We start from the raw sequence: 18,048 nt of genomic DNA, 5'->3' as shown, positions 1-18,048 counted from the left end.
AAATTGAGCTGCGTGCGTGCATGCACACCGTCCCACTGCTCATGTAATTCAAGCTACATGTGTGTGCTGGCCTGCCACTCGCATGGTATGGTTGCAAATAGGCCGTGGCCCAGTAGTGGGCCACCGCCCGGGAGTTTGGGACTCCTGGTTTAAATGGTTAAACTTCAGTATAATTTTTCAATTTTCAGCTTTTAACCAACTTCTTCTCCCTTGAATTGAACACTTGCCTAGTTGGAAAGACAGGATATCAACTGTATATAAAAAATGTCATTGATGAGGGACACAGAACAATGAAGTTTCTCCTATATAAACAGTTCTGATTTCTAGAGTATAGCTGATCTCCTTGGGATATCTCAATGTTTGCAGAATAATTTGAATAATTTTTAGGCACCTATTACAGAAAAGTTGCTCCAAGTCCTCAATAACTGCTTATTTAATTACATCAAGTAAGAACGACAATGCATGATCCTTATTCTGTTATTATTTTTATTCTGTTATTCTGTTATCCTTGTTTGATGCTCTTAATGGCATTGGATGTAACGTTTTCTCTTTCTTTGTGTGCCTTGTATATTGCCTTGTATCTTTCATATGAATTTTTTTATATCTGGTTCTTGTGAGAAATTGTGCATAGACTCACAGCCTCATCTGTCTTGCTTCTGTGCATTTATGTCCAAGGGCCTTTCTAAGTACCAGCCATTTATCTTTCAACTTAGCTCTTTAGGCATGATGCAGAAACCCAGCTGCAGTGTGAGATAATAGAGTTTCTCAACCTTTATACTTGACCAATTATTCCATTTTATTATAATTTTTGCAGTGCCTGCAACAAAACTAAGTGCCATGACAAGACCCAGCATTGGCCCATGTCAATGCAAGTATGATCTCATGGTCTTCTTTGAGATCTGTGAGCTGGAAGCTAATGGCGAGTAAGTTGCTTTATATGCTTATGAACAAGTACATTTTGTTAACTGATTTAGGAGCCATGAATACCAATTGAATTACATAGCTGAAACATTTTCATTCTGTTTTAGTACATTTTCTGGAAAAAATAATTGCCAAACTTTAAATGTAATGTAAGTAATTATAGGATAGATTCAACTTTATTGAAATCTGAATTGGATTGGTTCAATGCTGGATTGGATTGGTTCAACACTGACTTGGTGTTGTATATGGTGACTTTCTGATATTGTTTCAGACAGGAATAAGTAAACACTTCCTATTGTACAGATGCAGATAATGAACCTATGAGACTCTGAATGAAAAACATTTTCATCCTAACTCTAATTGTCCACAAAGTGAGTTAAGAGTGGTAAATTCTAATGAGATTGAAAAACTGATGATACAGTACAAGGTTTTATCATCGAAGGTAGTGAATTGACCCAGAATTGATGAAGGGCAGGGCTCCTGTGCCATTAACAGTGATGCAAGAAGATGCATTACTACACATATATCGTTGCCAATTATAGTGCTATAAAAATCCTAGAAGTTGGGGTCTCAAACTTTCCCTTTTCTACATGACAATTAACGACCTTATGCAGAATTTTGTAGTATTGCATTTTGCTAAACTTTTCTAAAGAATGATTAGAGAATCTCTGAGAGAGATGTAATCTCTTATCTAATTACGAGTATTTGTACTTGCAAATGAAAACAAGTCATACATGTGCAAATTAATGTACAAAGAATTTGAAACAAGGAACCTATATGTGAAATTGATGGGAAAATATCAGATAAATGCTCTTTAATCATGAATAAATCAACCTGATCTCCTTGTGCCACTTTGTTTGATACTTATTTTCTCAGAATTGGTTTCTATGGAAACAAGCCACTTTTATAAATCTTGGAGGCTACGAAGAATTTTTTTAAATTAGATTGAATTTTCACACTGTGTATTTTTCAGTATCTTAAGCATATCTGAACAATTCTTGTCACAAACAGAAAACTGTGAAATATCTTGTATCTTAATATCAAAGGGTAGAGCAATGCAAAGCACATATTTTTAAAATCATACAGAAAGAATTGTAACATGAAATTGTAAAAATAAAGTCCAGTCAAGGCGAGCAAATTAATACTGATGAATACTTGTTTACTCAGTGCAATATAAATGGAGATTAATAAACACATGCATTTTGTAAAGCTTTACTATAGTACAATTCTCATCATTCTAGGCCAGTGTTTCTCAATTTTGGCTATTTCTAGAATTCCCCAGACAGTCCATACTCTAAAAGTTGCCAAGATTGAGAAACATTGCTCTAGCAGTGTAGATATCTGACTGGTGGTGTGATGCTAGGGAACTCAAGATCCAAACATATATTGAAAGCACAATGTTGGAGAAAATGCTGTCTATTCAGTCTCAATGAAATGATCTTTTCTAGCTATATCCCTGCCGTTGTGGATCATCGTGGAGGAATGCCTTGCCTTGGGACTTTCCTATTGCATCAGGTATTTCATGTATTATTCTTACCAATTCCTAACCCTAAACCTATTCTAAGCATAAGAGAATGATAATACAATTTTTATTCTAGAAAATGAGTTGTTAATTACAATTTTTGGCGAATGGGCAGCTTTGAAGTATATGGGACTCAGAGCATTTAAAAACATTTTTGGTGTGTTTGCTGCTTCACTGAATAATCCTTCATATGTTCCACTTGAATGGGAAAACAGGATAGTGTTTACCAATTACCTAGAATCTTTTTGGATTCTATAATCTATTATTTTATAAATACTTTTTTGTTTTTAGTAGGATCATAACTTTGATTACAATCTACTTTTAAAAAAAGAACATTCTGGAAATATAAAGGAATAGATTTATCAAAAAAAAAAAAAAAACCCTACATTTTTTCTTCAACACAAAGTGGCAAAGTTGTCAATTTTCAGGAGTCCCACCTAATAATTTTACCTTTGTATTCTCTGTACAACAGAAATATAAAATATTTGCTTAGCATTTTAACACAGTTCTTACAACTGCTAACTTTATTACCTTTCCGTATGGTGGATGTCAGGGTATCCAGAGGAGGATTACGGTTACCTTGGTGCATGAGACAGGGAGCCACATCCGCTGGAAGGAAGTGAGGGAGCTTGTTGTTGGTAAGCAAAATATTTGTTCTATATCCCAATCAATGTTGAAGCTATACAGTACATCTGAACTAAGCAGTCTCAAACTCCAGAACAGCATCACTGATTTTTAGAAAAAGCTTATGGATACAGATGCTATGTAACAAGAATCAAAATGGAGCTTTCAGTGATTTTTCTTTACTTTTTGTGACAAGTTGTTCACTTTGGTAAACAAAGCCTACATTTGGATGTTTTACAGTATATCTCCTCTGTAGCCTCCAGGGAGTCTCTTGGATTACAAAAGGATAGAAGTGTTCTGGAATAGAACTAATGTAATAAATGAACAAATCTCCTTTGATACAGTTTGAAGTATAGACTGGAACTTTGCATAGAAGATTGGATAATGCATTTGTTTATGTTGACAGAGTTTGAAAGATTGTTAAATTATAGTGATGATTGGTTCACGGTCTCTTTCTTCTAAGAGGAGCATAGCTCAGTATGGTAAAAAGTATGAAAATATCCCAACAGTGTGATTTATTTTCAGTTCTCATCATGATCAGCAATGATGAATTTAAGAACTAGAGAATAATCTCATTTTATAGACATACTATATTAGGCAGACTGCAAGCTACAGGCCTTATGTGACTCTTTAAAACCTTGCAAATGGTTATGACAGATGGCATGCTGGAGACTTTATAAAACATGACTACAAAGGAAATATGGCACATATGGATGAATCTTCCAAAACTCTGCCTTCTGCCTCCTATCATGTTGAAGTGGAGAGCAGAGAGAGAGCTGTGTATGCATCACTCTAGATCTTCCATTCATATTTTGGAAAAGACTTACCCAATTATGTTTTAGATTTCTAGAAATATATTTACTCTAATCCTGCTGCAGCAGTATAGGGAAGATAAAATGTATGCTCTATCCTCTATTTATAGGTCGAATCCGGAACACTCCAGAAGGAGATGAGTCCCTCATTGACCCCAATATCCTCTCTTTAAACATCCTCTCTTCAGGATACATCCGGCCCTCTCAGGATGATCGGTAGGTCTCTCAGAATACTCAGCTAATCTGGGTCAGTCACGATATTTCTATTTGTATGTGCCCAGTTGTGTGAAATGCTTTTTCCCTGAAAGACCCAACTCTTTATTCTTCTAGTTAAGTCAGTAGATCAAAGTTCTGACAAAGCTAGCAAAAAAGAACACGACAAATTTGCACACAGAAAAGGCGAGTGGCTTTCCTCCAGTATTTTTTTTCATGGGTAACAGTTTAAGAGACTAGTGCAACATAGGAAGTTGCCGAGCATTAGTTAAATCATTTATTTGTCTAGTCTGGTATTATTTTCTCTGGCAGAAAGTTTCGTGTGTCTGTATCTGAGGTCCATCTTCCCCATGTGTCCCACTTAAAAATATTGATTTAAGGAATACTATTTAATAATAATTGGAAATACTTGAAACAACCTAGAACCTCCCAAATGGTTAGCAGTTACGTGACCTTGGAGGACTGGCATCTCTCCACATGCAGAATATGTTTACATTTGCTCCTGGACTGTGGCTCAATTGCTTTAGCAACAGTCTGCAAATATTTATTTGCCATATATTGTAAATATTACTTCATCTCACAGCCTAGAATAGAATAGAATAGAATAGAATAGAATAGAATAGAATAGAATAGAAGAAAGCTGATAATATTTTCATGTGCTATGAAAGGGAAGCACTGACACATGCATCTTTCTACAAGGGCCCAGTCTCTAATGGAACAATGTGTAGTAAAATCTTTTGGTGATGTAGAAGTTTCCAGATTTAGCACTGCAGTTTGAATGGAACAATCCTTTTCCAAAATTTCAAAAATGGCTATGGGGATATGCTACAGATTCTTTCTATTTTGAAAAACATATTTTAAAAAAAGATATTGAGAAAATAAGAGGTTGGAATGTGAAGCCCTTTCTTAGTTCCTGGTTATTGTATTACTATGAGAGATTAATAGTAAAGGATAACACAGTGTCATTAACAAATGGATGATTTATTATTCCTAAGGTGAAAGACATGCATGAGTGAATAATGCTATTCTATTAGGAAAACAAAAGACAGGAGACAATGTGACATCTCATTCATTCATCTTTTTCTGAAGATTAGTTTCTCTTTCAGTACCTCCTACAGTTGAGACCAAGTTATTATGATCAAATAATCCTGAGTATATTCCTCAATATTGATCTCAATTCAGATGTTTAAACATGTATGACTTTTACAACCCTCTGAAAGAATATATGGGTGAGTTGGGAAATGATGGTGAGTCAAGAGCAGCGTAAATAAATCTCAGCAAAACAAGGTGTAAGTATATCATGGAAAGGAACAAAGCTGATGAGGGAATGTGAAAAGGAAAAAGAGGTTAGTTAAAATAATTCCAGTCTAGGATTTTCCAATCTGATGTCCAGATATGTTAGAATATAATTTCCAGGCAGCCTGGGCAGAGTTTGAAGGATGATTGTTCAAGGACAGGGAATCGGCAACCTTTGGGGGCCATCAGACACAAGTTAAATGTTAAGGCACATCAGTTGCAAATTATCTCTTCCCTGAGACTAGTCAGCTTTCTTTCTTCTCCTTTCTTTATGGAGAAGATCCTCTCTATTATCCCAGCTTTCTTTGCTCCTTTTTTTCTGGGCAAATGATCAAATCCCACCAAACACTGTGCTGCACCCATCCTCCATGATTGCTTCCCCCAAATGCCAATAAAATATATGTGAATGGAGTTCATAGTTTTAAATAAAGATGACATTAGAACTGGTTGAACACATGAGTGGTTTTCCGGTTTGCAGGGCTTCGGCGACAGACAGGAATCCGCGATCGTGCGCGGTTTCTGCCTGGGCTCGCCGCTGGAGCGCCCTGAGCCGGCTGGTTTCGGGGCTAAGCCACCCCGTAGAGGTGGTGAAGAGGGAGGAGATCACCAGCAGGGTCGAGGAGAGCCGCATCTCTCCTCTTCAGCTGGCCAAACTCCCTTTCCCGAAGGTGGTAGGAGCGGCGGTCAGAAATGGCCACGTCAAAGAAGAACTCAACCAGAAAAGAACATGCAGGAGGAAGATAAGAAGTGAAAGTTTTGGCTGACCAGGTTAAGCTGAAAAAACAACAATTAAGGTACCCTGGAATTTAAATTTTACAAAAGATAACATTGCTCCCAAAGAAGAGTCGGAAGCAGCAAAAGAAAATGAAAAGGGAAAGGTTTTTTTTTCTTCTCTCTCCTTCCTTACATTGACAATTAAGAGATCGGAATAAGAAATCGGAAAAGTCCGCTTTGGCATCAGTAGGCAATTAAGCTGAAAATATAACTAAATGCCAAAGAGACAATAAAGATTTCTGAACATTAAAACCTTTTTCTTTTATAAGCAGGAAGGGAGAGGAAAAGAATAAGGGCAGGATTTGGAGGGAGGAGACTGCCTGGACTTCAAAAGATTCTAAAGTAAAACTTCAACAAGACTTCTAAAAGATACATTTTAACTGAGATTTTGCAACTAAATAGTAACCCCAGGAAGAGAAAGTGAAAAAAAAGTGTAAAAAGAAACAGCTATTTGGATTGTCTGGTGACTTTTGGATTTTTGGTTATTATATTTGAATGACTAAAATCAATTGGGTGGTTATTTAATTTTTTTTACAATGGCATCACTTCTGGATGAATTGAAAATGGAACTTAAAAAATACAAAGAAGATGCACAAGAAGGGAAGGGCTCTTTTGGCTTCATTTTTCAATTCTTAGAAATGGAGATCTGCAGCTACGAGAAACAACAAGAAAAGACTGCGAAACAAGAAGATTGGGACAGAGAAGAAGCCATCTTTAATGAACAAGTAACTCTATGTGGGAAAGAAAGGGGAAAGGGAGGGAAAGAGAATGGAGAATTTAAGACTTAAAAAAACAGCCAAAGAAGGGAAAAATAATTTGAAAAGTGGATATAATGTTGGAAAGCAACAGAAAAGGGGAATACAGAAGAGGGAAATGGAGGTGGAGAGACAGGGTGGTAAAAGGGGGAGAGAGAAGAAGAGAGGGAAGAAGGAAAGGAAGAGAAGTTACAAAGGTTTGGAGCAAGATGTAAAGAAACAGGACCTATTTAGAGATAATGGGTGAAAATCTAACTGAAAAAGGGATTCTGTGAAGGTATATAAGATTGTATTGTTATATTTGTAATAGAAATAATTTTAGAAAATTGGAAACAACATATGATTAAAAAGAGGGATAAAGTAGTTGGTGTGGTTTGGGGAAATGTTTGTGAATAAAATAAATGAAATAAAATAAATGAGAAAATTGAATTAGGAAGGAACGGGAACATTTTAATTAGTCAATGTTTTATAAAATATAAGTGAAGAGTGGGGGGAATTAACTATGGAAAGTTTATAATTGTTCCCATAGAAGTATGATACTTATTTGAAAAGTAATGTGTAAAATGTTAAGATCTAAATGAATATTAATATTAATGATAGAATTGAATTGGAATGGATTGTTGTTTTAATTATATTATACATTTATATATATTTTTTCTTTTTTCAAGAATACAGTGTGTAGTTTTAGAATGTGCCAAGCAGAATCCGAATGGAAGTTATGTATTATATTAAGTGTTATAATTTTAGGGGAAAGATATAAAGGCATCATACTCCAATCAGTGATTACAGGAGAAATTTTGTTTAATGAGAAAAGATAGTAGACAGTTGAAACAGGACAGACAAAGAATATAAGTATAATGATTTGAATTGAGATGAAAAAAATAAAATAAAATTAAGAAAGTTGAAAGAGGGGAGAAGGTATGTAGAAAATATAGAATAGTAATAAGATATGGAATGGAATATAAAAATGAGCACGAACTTGAATTTATGTCTATACGAAGAGATGTAACCCGGGATTATGCTGCTTTCAAAAAAGATGTTTTACTTGTATTTCTTTTCTTTTTGTGAAAACTCAAATAAAACTTCCCCCCCAAAAAAGAACTGGTTGAACACAGCACACACCCTCCCATTTAATTAGTTTTTTAAAGGTAGTATGGCACATATCAATGAAGACATTGACAGGGATATCAATATCCTGTATATCCTTGAGCATCAATTCCATGTGTTTGATGATAATATAAAAATACATTCTATTCAAAAGAAATTTTCCTTTCCAAACAAGCTAGCAATAAATTAACAGAAGAAAAGCAAAGCAAAACAAAACAGGAAAACAAAGCCAAATGAAGTACAGCAATGTTGTTCCTTTCGCTGATATTTAGTTTTGATTAAATTGAAGTAGATACAATTTATATAAAGATGTTTCCAGATATCAGCTTTTTCAGTGACAATAACAGCTAACCTATAAGCAAAAATGAAAGGAAAAAACTTACAGGAAATTTACCTATTATCCAGAACAATAATTATTGGAAGCTGTTGTTCCTAGGTTTATTTAGTGGTTACTGTTACTCCTACACTAATCTTAACAGCATACGTGCCAAGCAGACTTCTGTTTTACAGGACCCTGGCTTGTCAACATGCAGTCATTTGTAAAATCAATGATTAAAACTAATATTAGGAAGTATTCCTAATTGTATGATGGATTTTGCGTTGTAGAATGAAAGCAATCGATCCTGGTCATACAATGTTTCTTTCATCCCTGGTTCCTGAGCTTTCTATCTCAGCCTCCCCTGATCTGGTGCCCTCTAAATGTATTGGGATATAAATCCAGAATTCCTATTCAGCATGCTGGGAATTCCAGTTCAATGACTTCTGAAGGAAATTGGGTTGAAAACAGCCACCCTATTACATATTCTAGAAGTGGTGTTTTTTCTAATATTTTTCCCAAACTCTGCAGTTCTTGGCAGGAAACCTGAGTGTGATTGTTTTCAGTATGTTTCAGGATTGATTAACCATTTGATTTATTTGGAACATTTATTAGCCAAGTGCCCTGTTATGGTGCTCAAAGTAGCAGCCTTCATTAAACCCAAAATTTAAATTTCTAAATTCTCATAAACCATAAGAAGTCTATTGTTGAGGCTTCTGAGCATTGCCAAAGAAGTAAGAAAGACTAGGAATCACATATCCATAGGTTTCTACTGCTCCTTCCTCTTGATGTCTTTCTCCTATATGAGCATTATTCTTAGCTGCCTGAATGGATGAAAACAGAATTGATGGCTGGCATCTTAAAGTTGTCAGGAAGGCTGGCCAGATTTGGCTGAAGGAAAAGAATAACAAAAGGTCTATCTACAAGAACAGCCTTTTCCAACCTGATGTGTTCCCAATCTGAGACTACAATTGTTGTCATCCCAAGGTAGCATTTTTATCTTGAGGCAGTAGGAGTTGTAATCCGATCCCATCTGGATTGTATCAAGTTGCAAAGATGGCATTAGAGCACCCATTTCTCATCTTTTTTTAATTTGCATGAATTTTAGGAACTTTCTTTAAATCTTGATAGTACTTAACTAAGAACTTTTTGTTGGGATCTTAGCTCATCCACCCACATGGGCACTTGTTTCAGTTCCCAGATATCATGTATCAACAAGATATTTTCCCAGTAGGCAGGCAACCATCTCTTAGTTTAGACTTTATTTACTGTATCACAATATCGTTGAGTAACATGATGCAAGAGAACTTCAGACTAACTTCATGTTCATAGCATTGTAAAAGTCCTCCTTGTGTGTTGGCAAGAAGCTCCTGTAAAGCCATGTAGCAGTATTTATAGGAAATATTAGACAAAAGGTGATGATGAATCAGATTGAATGAAATTAGAATATCTAAAACAGGAGCCTTCAAACTTGATAGCTTTAAGACTTGTGGATTTCAACTCCCAGAATTTCTCCTCCAGTCATGTTAGCTCAGGAATTCTGGGAGTTGAAGTCCGCAAGTCTTAAACTTGGTCTAAAACACTAGAAGGGCAGGTTTTCTTTGAGACAAGACAGCAACAGCAAAACAAAAAAAGCAAACCTAGTACAGCCTGAATTTCTAAATGAGGACAGTACTTTTCTTATATATCCGTTTATAGCCAATGGATGTATTCTCACAACATGTGGAATAAAATGGCCTGTTGAGAGGCAGACAGACACTGATGTTCCCAATCTTTCTACTGTCATATACAACTCTTTCAGCAAACGTTTACCTTGTCTCCTAAACCTGAAATAGATGCCATTTTGCAATTGGAGAAACCAGCCTTTGTAGTTTAGACCTGTGGTGGCTTAAAATCCCACTTACTCTAAATGGCAGGCACTTCTGATCTAGATGGTATACTAGACAAAAATTCCTGATTAAGAACTATGTGCAATAGTGATAAAATGGTGGCTGACATGGACTTGTCAATCTAATTTTAGGACCTGCAAATATACCAAAGGCTCTGCCCTGTTCACTTTCACAATGCTGAGGGAGCTTAAATTTGCTTTAGGTAGTGATGTACTGACAACAAACTTCATTTGAATTTGAGTGAATTGATTTAATTTAAGGCTCTGCAGTAAAGGCCCCCAAACTGAACCCTAGAAATTTCAGTGCATCTCATTGTTACTGCACTCACTAATTTACAATGTGTTCATCAGAGGGCCTTGAGCTTTCTTTCTACGTGGGACAGAGGGGAGCCGTTTGTAGGGCTTAGGCTTTGGAAGATCTGCATGATAAAACTGCTGATGCTACTGCCACGTCCAGCACCACTGCCCATTTAAACTAACCATGTGATTGTTTGTATTTTTGCAGGCAGTTTCTTGATTCGGATATGCCTAGGTATTATTTGTGAGCTTTCCCATATATTTTATTTCCTCTCACGCACCTTTTTCAAATCAGCACTGGGTTAGCAATGCTATAGACTAAACTTGCTTCCACCTACCTGAACACACCAGCTTCTTCCGTTCTTTTTTCTCTTCTGCATCATCGGGCTTCTTTTTGTTCCATTTTGTTCCTTGGCTGTTGCTTTTTGTAAGTTTTCTTTCAAAGGCCAGTGTTTTTCTTATTTCTCTCTCATCCATATATGCTCTCTTTGGGAACTGGGTGGCTGGGAGACAGCACTTTTTTCCCATTTGATTTCCCTCTTTCCTTCCCCCCCATCTCCGCCCCCAAAAAAGACTGTCCTGTCCTGTCCATACTGAAACTCCTTCATCCCCTGCTTTCGGCTTTGGCAGTAACACAAAAGGAGTTGAACTGATGCAGGCTTCATGAGATGCTATGCTCTATGTGACTGGGGGTGAGAGAGGAGATTAGGGTAACCCCAAGATGGTGTGAAAGAGTCATCAATGAAGGAGGGGTGTTTAACAGGCTTCCTAGGATGTCTTCAGTCACATGTGGGTGCAAAAACTGTTCAAAATGTAGTCTGAGGCAACTGTACGAATTCAAGTATCAAATGGATTGCATGACTTGGGCTGTGACAATGATTAGATCTTAAAGCATCCCAAGGAGCCAATAAAACGGCCAACTCTGCATGCTAGGAAGATTGGAATTTACTGAATATAATTCTTTAAATACTGACAAGATCCTGCTGGTCTCACTGGCTGAAGTCCCATATATTGGAGAGACACTATGTTAAGGAGGAAACTTATGCCAGGTCAGAGAACAGGATTAAAAGAGCTAGGTCGTGATATAAAATGTAAGTGATTCTTCAGACATTTCTCTACTCCCTAACCCCAGTATAATGATTGTCTTCTTTTATTGAAAAATCAAGGGAAGCTAAAGTGGAAAATGGAAAGAAAAATTGTCTGGTTGATTTAGTTTAGGCTAATATTTGAATTAGGCCTATTTTGCTTGCTAGAATCTAGACTTAGCATGTGTTTGTTTTAGAGATGTCAGTGTTAGAAAATATAATAAATGATAAAATATCAACTTTAGTTGCAAGTCAGTATGCAATTAAGAAGTACGTCCTTAGTTTATGAGGTCACTGTAAGAATTACAATTTTATTGCAGTGGCTTCTAATTAATCATTCAGATTTAAAAATTTGGGACCAAAAGTGTAATTAAAGATAATTTGTTGGAGAATACCATGGATGAATCAGACAAGACAGTTGTGGCCACTGTGATTTATAGCTCAGTTCACTAAAATTAGAAGCATTTCCTGCCTTGGTGCCAGTATTTTTGTTCCTTCATCTGCAGTTTTCTGCCAATTTGAACTGAGTTTCTGTTGCCTTTTCCAGGCACGATGATGGAACTGGTTTCCATTCCTGGTTTCTTATGTGGTGTGGGTTTATACAACAAAGTTTACATCAGACTTTCTATGATGGCCATCTGGAAGATTAAGCTGATTTTACCTTTTGAGAATTAGAAAATGATTATTTTATACGAATGAATATTTCTAATTTTGGATTTCATTTTTAGAGTCATTGGAATTTATTTATTGCTATATTTCTTCTCATCTTACTGTAGCACTTTTGCCTGGAACACTTTGCTTGTTCCTTCTTGATGATTAGAATATACTGTAGTTTGATATGATAAAATAAACTTGCTGAATTCTCCTCAATACAGTATCATTGCTCGATACTGTTAAGAGAAGCTGTATTTTTTAGGGAAGTACTGTAGACTGAAAGGGTTTTTTCCTTTAAATTTTACTTTCATGAAATCATTGTAGCACAGCCTCTCCAAATTTCATGCATTCCAGATGTGCTATGATTACAACTCCAGGCTGCCAAGTGATTCAGAGAGCTGTCATCCCGACAGATCTTCAAAGCAACAGGTTGGAGGAGACTGAAATCCAGTTTTCATACTGAAAATTACAATTCTGATAATTTGGTTAATTTTTTAATCTACAGATAATATAGTATATTATATAATATATAATATTATATATTATATATTATATATTTTTAAAAATCTAACTGAATCACCAGGGCTATTTGACCTTCACCTAGAAAACAAGAGGGATATATTCAACACAACAGTCTGGGGGCTTCCTATTGTGTACATGTCCTTCTACTAAGAGATTGAAGAGAGAGCAGCATTGTATCTAATTATGGCTGGTTTCATCAAATCTCCATGCATCCCTGTGTAGCTGCCTCTCTGGGTAGCGTTTCTCAGACACCTATAAACAATGCTTTCTGACATTTTAATTTCTTTGTGTATCTGTACGTGTGTTTGTCTTGGGTTGCCTTCCACTTATAGCATTTCACTTGGAAATGACACTAGGTATTTTTGTCTCACTTTTCTCTCATACCCTTGCCTGATCTCTTACTGGTTTCCTTTCTTTTCTCTTCACTTCTACACTCTTCCTGTCCTGTTTCCTTCCTTTTTGGAATTTGTCTTTGACTTGCTTGTGTCTCAGTGAATTTAGCTCTTTTGGTTTTTGCAAAACGTCTGTGAAAATGTCTGGTGTTTAGAATGGGGTAGTTAATTGTGCATCAACCAATACTCAGATCCTCTTTACCAAGAATCAGCTGTTGATCTATTGTTAATAAAATATCTTCCAACAGGTGGATTGGTGTCTCTTATTATTAAAGAGGCTTCTGACTATGTTGATACTGAATGTTGGTGAGCTGTGTGATAGTGGAATGCCAGGATATTTTTAAAACTTGAGGATGCTCAGATGGAAATGAGAGAAAAGGAGGAGAGAGAGAGAAAGTCCCGGTATTTTGATTATGTTTGGAAAGTAATTTCTGAAATGGCCCCTGGTATATAAAAAAAATAAAATTGAACCAAGTATGTTTTACAAGAGAAAAACCACTTAAGTGAAAATGTGCTTGAAAGGGGATAGGTGGAAAATTGGGCATGTGTTCTAATTAGCAGAATTCTGACTTCCTTTGGGTGTTCCAACATGACCAGAGCAGCTAGTAAGCCATGGAATTTATTCTTTATGGAAATCTGGATTTCTGAGTGGGCATAATATTCCATAGCACTATAGGGTGCTAAGCTTATGGATTGCCTAAATGAGCTAAGTGTTGGCTTGTCCAAGTAATAAGGAAAGCCTGGAGTAAAGATAGTCCTCGGCTTACGACCACAACTGAGCCTATAATTTCAGTTGTTCCATGAGACATTTGTTAAGTGAGTTTTGCTCCATTTTACGACCTTTCTTGCCATAGTTGTTAAGTGAATCACTGCAGTTGATAAGTTTGTAACCCAGTTCTTAAGTGAATCTGGCCTCCCCATTGACTTTGCTTATCAGGTCGCAAAATATAATCACATGACCTTGGGACATAGAAATGGTCATAAATATGAATCAGTTGCCAAGCATCTGAATTGTGATCACATGATAATGAGGATGCTACAATGGTTGTAAGGGTGAAAAATGTTCATAAGTCACATGTTTAGTGCCTTTGTAACTGTGAACAGTCACTAACTGAACTGTTGTAAGTCAAGGACTATCTGCACAGTCTGGGCTCCAACTTTCATAGACAAATGCGACGGTTTATATTATCAAGGTTGCTACAATAAACAGATATTCAAATATGGAATGAGAGTGACTGCCTTAGTTATAACACCCAGAGTCCAGGAATAAGCCAAATTTAAGCAAGTTCACTCTTCTCATTAAAAGTTTGGGTTTTAAATAATCTAACCATGTTTTTTTGGAAGCATTAGTTTTATTCACAGATGGATCACATAAATTCATTTATCATGAATGGCACAGCAAAGTTTGAGAACTTCTGGACTAATATCTACTGTGTGTAGAACATATTTTTCACACTAAGGATTACAGGTATAATAGTCCACAATTTTGAAAATTGTTATGTGCAAAAAACAAAAAACAAAAACAAAAAAAAACATGGTAAATTAGCTGCAAGCACTTTGTAGCAAAATTCTGCCCAGGTAATACTGAAAATGTTTCCAGCGATATAGAATTGAAAGCAATACTGAGCATCCTCACTTTTCCTTTCTTTTTTTCTGATTATGCTTGCCAAAAATTAGTATTTCCTTCCAATGGAAGAAAGATTGTTTATTTTAACATATTTGACTGAAGAGATGTGGCCTTGGGGTGCTTTAGGCAATGCTTTAAGATGACCAGTTATTTCTATATCAAGGAAGGATCTTTTTCAATTGCTATCTAAGTTTATTGCTTCTTGCCCACTTTCTCTTTTAGATGGCATCTTAAGTTACATTTTTGGATGACCTCTAGTGGGAATGGGATGAGGGTAATGCATCCATCCTGGGCCTCGCAGTGGCTGCGGATACCACCGACCATGGGGTTGGAAACAGATAGAACTATATTCTGCTGGTTCTCTTCCTTTCTGATAATAGCTGGTGTTGATTGGGAACGAGAGGTCTCACCCTCTACTCCAATTATATGGGTGCCATAGATTTTGGTGCTCTCTCCACACGTTTAACAGTTATTTAAAATCACTGGGTGAGGTCATCTGTCACCATCATCTCATCATCATTGTTGAGGGACTATCAATAGGTGATGATGTTCAAATGTACTTCCTGCTCCTGGCATACTAAGTGATGCTGATGATGTCTTGTCTTGGTGCCTGGGGGCTGTGGGGTCCGCCCTGTGGAACCTCATTCCCTCTTAAGTGAAGCTAGCCCCCAACCCTTATGTCCTTCCAGAAAGCCTTCAAAACATAGTATGTGTGGTTTTTTTTCATGAGGTCTGAGGATCCCCTGATAGTAGGGAACCCACACTGTGGCTACATCATGCATAGCATTCCGATTTTACCCCCTCCCCCCTTGATTTTAATAATTGAATTGTTTTAAATTCATTTTATAATATATGTAAATAATCAGTTTCATTATAGGCTGTCTGGAGCCTCCTTATGTGAAATGGGCTGCTATCTAAATAAAAACAGTTCCAAAATAAGAATGAGTCAATAGATCTCACAATTGCTTAGAATCATTCAGTCAGAAGTATGGATCTGTAGGTGCTATTTCTGTCTGTTATACTCTTAGGTCTAATCCTGTTTATTGTTTAATGCCCCATGTCTATGTAACTCCCTTTTCAAGTGTTGCCTTCCTCTTTCCCTGTTTTTCTGCCACCTTCTCTCCTTTCCAAAATCATTTCTATCTATATGGGGCCATTAAAATATATATAAAATATATATATATACACACCACAAGACCTTCCTTGAGAATTCCCAGTGATGCTTTTACTTTTGCCTTTCAAACAAAATATTGTATTTCAGGCCAGAGTACTCCAGTTTGGCCACATCATTCAGACAGATCTGTGTGTGTGTATGTGTAAGTGTGTGTGTATGTGTGCATTTGTGCATGTTTGTGTTTTGTTCCTATTAATAATGTTTTGGAATAATTTATAGTCTTTTATTAACCAGGTATTTTGTTTTTTTCCTCTGCAGGACTTTTTACCAGTTTGAAGCTGCGTGGGACAGCTCCATGCATAACTCTTTGCTCCTGAATCGTGTTACCCCTTACAGAGAAAAAATCTACATGACCCTCTCTGCTTATATTGAGGCAAGAAAGTGCCTTCATAATGCTCCCTGTGCAATTGTCAGATCCACATTGGCAGCTGCAAGGCTGTGTTTCAAAATTTGTATGATGCCAAGCATAACCTCTCATGATTCAAGTCCACCCTTTCCTACATGCATGTAACCAGGAATATATAACAACTTGAGATGTTTAATACTTTGTTATCAATGATATTCAGCATTGGCTGATGCTGAAAAAGTTACTGAGGCCAGATCAGATTAGGAACTTGATGAAAGTGAAGCATGTGGGCTGGATTCAATATTCCCTCCAAAATCCCAGAAAGAGACAACAACAAACCAACTTTTCTAGGGATGGAAGAAAATTACACAGATATAGAAATGTAATCATCAGCTTAAGCTTGTTTTTTTTTAATAATCACTGTATATGTGAAGGAGAGATAGAGCCTGGGGTCAGAGTCAAGAGAGTAATTAACCTGGAGTTGTTACATTTTCATAAACAGTCCAAGTCCTGCCCTTCTTGAATTCAATTAACTTGTATCTAGCACCAGTTTAGTACTGATCATTAGTTGACTAAAATCTTGTGTATAAATCAACTTAACTGGAGCTTAATGTGTGGTCCTGGTTCTTCAGGCCTGACAGTATAATAAGATTATGGTCTCATTTCAGATGGAGAACTGCACCCAACCTGCTGTTGTCACCAAAGATTTTTGTATGGTCTTTTACTCCAGAGATGCCAAACTCCCTGCTTCTCGATCAATCCGCAATCTATTTGGAAGTGGAAGCCTTCGAGCTTCAGAAAGGTAAGAAAGGCCAGAAAGCAAGCACATCTTATTAGGATAAAGAATATACTCCTGACATGGAAGCTGTAGGTGTATTTCTTCATAGACATTAACTGTGTTATGTTCACTTCTTACCTAAGGGCTGTTAGGCTCCATATAAAACTTTCAGCATAACATTAACATTATCTAAAAAAAAGAGTTCGGTCCGCTCATCTTGAAAGAAGTGGGGGAGTAAAATTATTCCTTGAATGTACTATATTCATAAGAATGGTGTGTCTTCTATTACCGTGGTGGCGAACCTATGGCATGTGTGCCGAAAGTGGCATGCAGAGCCATTACTGCCAGCACGCGAGCCCTCGCCCAGAAGAGGTCTACTACGCAAGCGTGCATGCTGCCCGCCCGACAGCTGATTGTTGAATACCTGGGGTGCATGTGTGGCAGCGCGGCGGCACGCAGGAGACACTCGTGCATGCGCAGAAGCATGTGGCATACCCATGGGGTTGCATGGGCATGCACAGAAGTTCACAGTGCAGGGCACGCAGGTTGCGTGCACATACGCAGGAGGCATGGGGGGCGCACGCATTTCCTTCTGGGTGATGGCACACAAGCACGAGCAGACAAGTACGCGTGCAATTATCAGCACGGGAACCCAAAAAGGTTAGCCACCACTGTTCTATTAGCTTGTTCTGTTTTTCACTTTCTGCTACAGTAACCGTGTGACTGGGGTCTATGAGCTCAGCCTCTGCCGAGTTGCGGATGCTGGCAGTCCAGGTAAGAACTTTTGTCTTTATGAAAGGGTCTCCATGAGGTTTTGGGCTTACAGTTAAACAAGAGGGATATAGCTATAGAAAGCAAGACTTAATTGTTGCTATAACTTACAAAATATGAATGTATTGCATGTGCTTATTGAACACAGCTATGCTGAATAAAGATTTCCTCTGT

At 37.0% G+C, this 18,048-nt stretch overlaps 1 protein-coding gene across 22 annotated transcripts in view; it reads left to right on the top strand.

Moving 5' to 3' along the window:
* Window positions 1-18,048, top strand: part of KIF1A (kinesin family member 1A) — a 94,715-nt gene that overhangs the window by 72,517 nt on the left and 4,150 nt on the right. For 10 of the 22 annotated variants that reach the window (XM_087964851.1, XM_087964850.1, XM_087964848.1 and 7 more), the window contains 8 exons: window positions 815-923; window positions 2,370-2,436; window positions 2,997-3,081; window positions 3,990-4,095; window positions 10,734-10,760; window positions 16,238-16,352; window positions 16,994-17,127; window positions 17,816-17,877. In XM_087964851.1, the coding sequence (XP_087820977.1) occupies window positions 815-923; window positions 2,370-2,436; window positions 2,997-3,081; window positions 3,990-4,095; window positions 10,734-10,760; window positions 16,238-16,352; window positions 16,994-17,127; window positions 17,816-17,877 (705 nt within the window). Of the gene's footprint in view, window positions 1-814; window positions 924-2,369; window positions 2,437-2,996; window positions 3,082-3,989; window positions 4,096-10,733; window positions 10,761-13,118; window positions 13,143-16,237; window positions 16,353-16,993; window positions 17,128-17,815; window positions 17,878-18,048 lie in introns of all 22 variants that reach the window. The other 12 variants (XM_087964853.1, XM_026667671.2, XM_087964862.1 and 9 more) reach the window with 2 other exon arrangements.

This window comes from Notechis scutatus, chromosome 4 (genome assembly GCF_049901735.1).
Source record: "Notechis scutatus isolate UNSWTSFEM ecotype Mainland chromosome 4, rNotScu1.2, whole genome shotgun sequence".
Lineage (NCBI taxonomy): Eukaryota > Metazoa > Chordata > Lepidosauria > Squamata > Elapidae > Notechis > Notechis scutatus.
The sequence above is the reverse complement of the archived record's forward strand: the minus strand, read 5'-3'. Positions and strand labels throughout refer to the sequence as shown.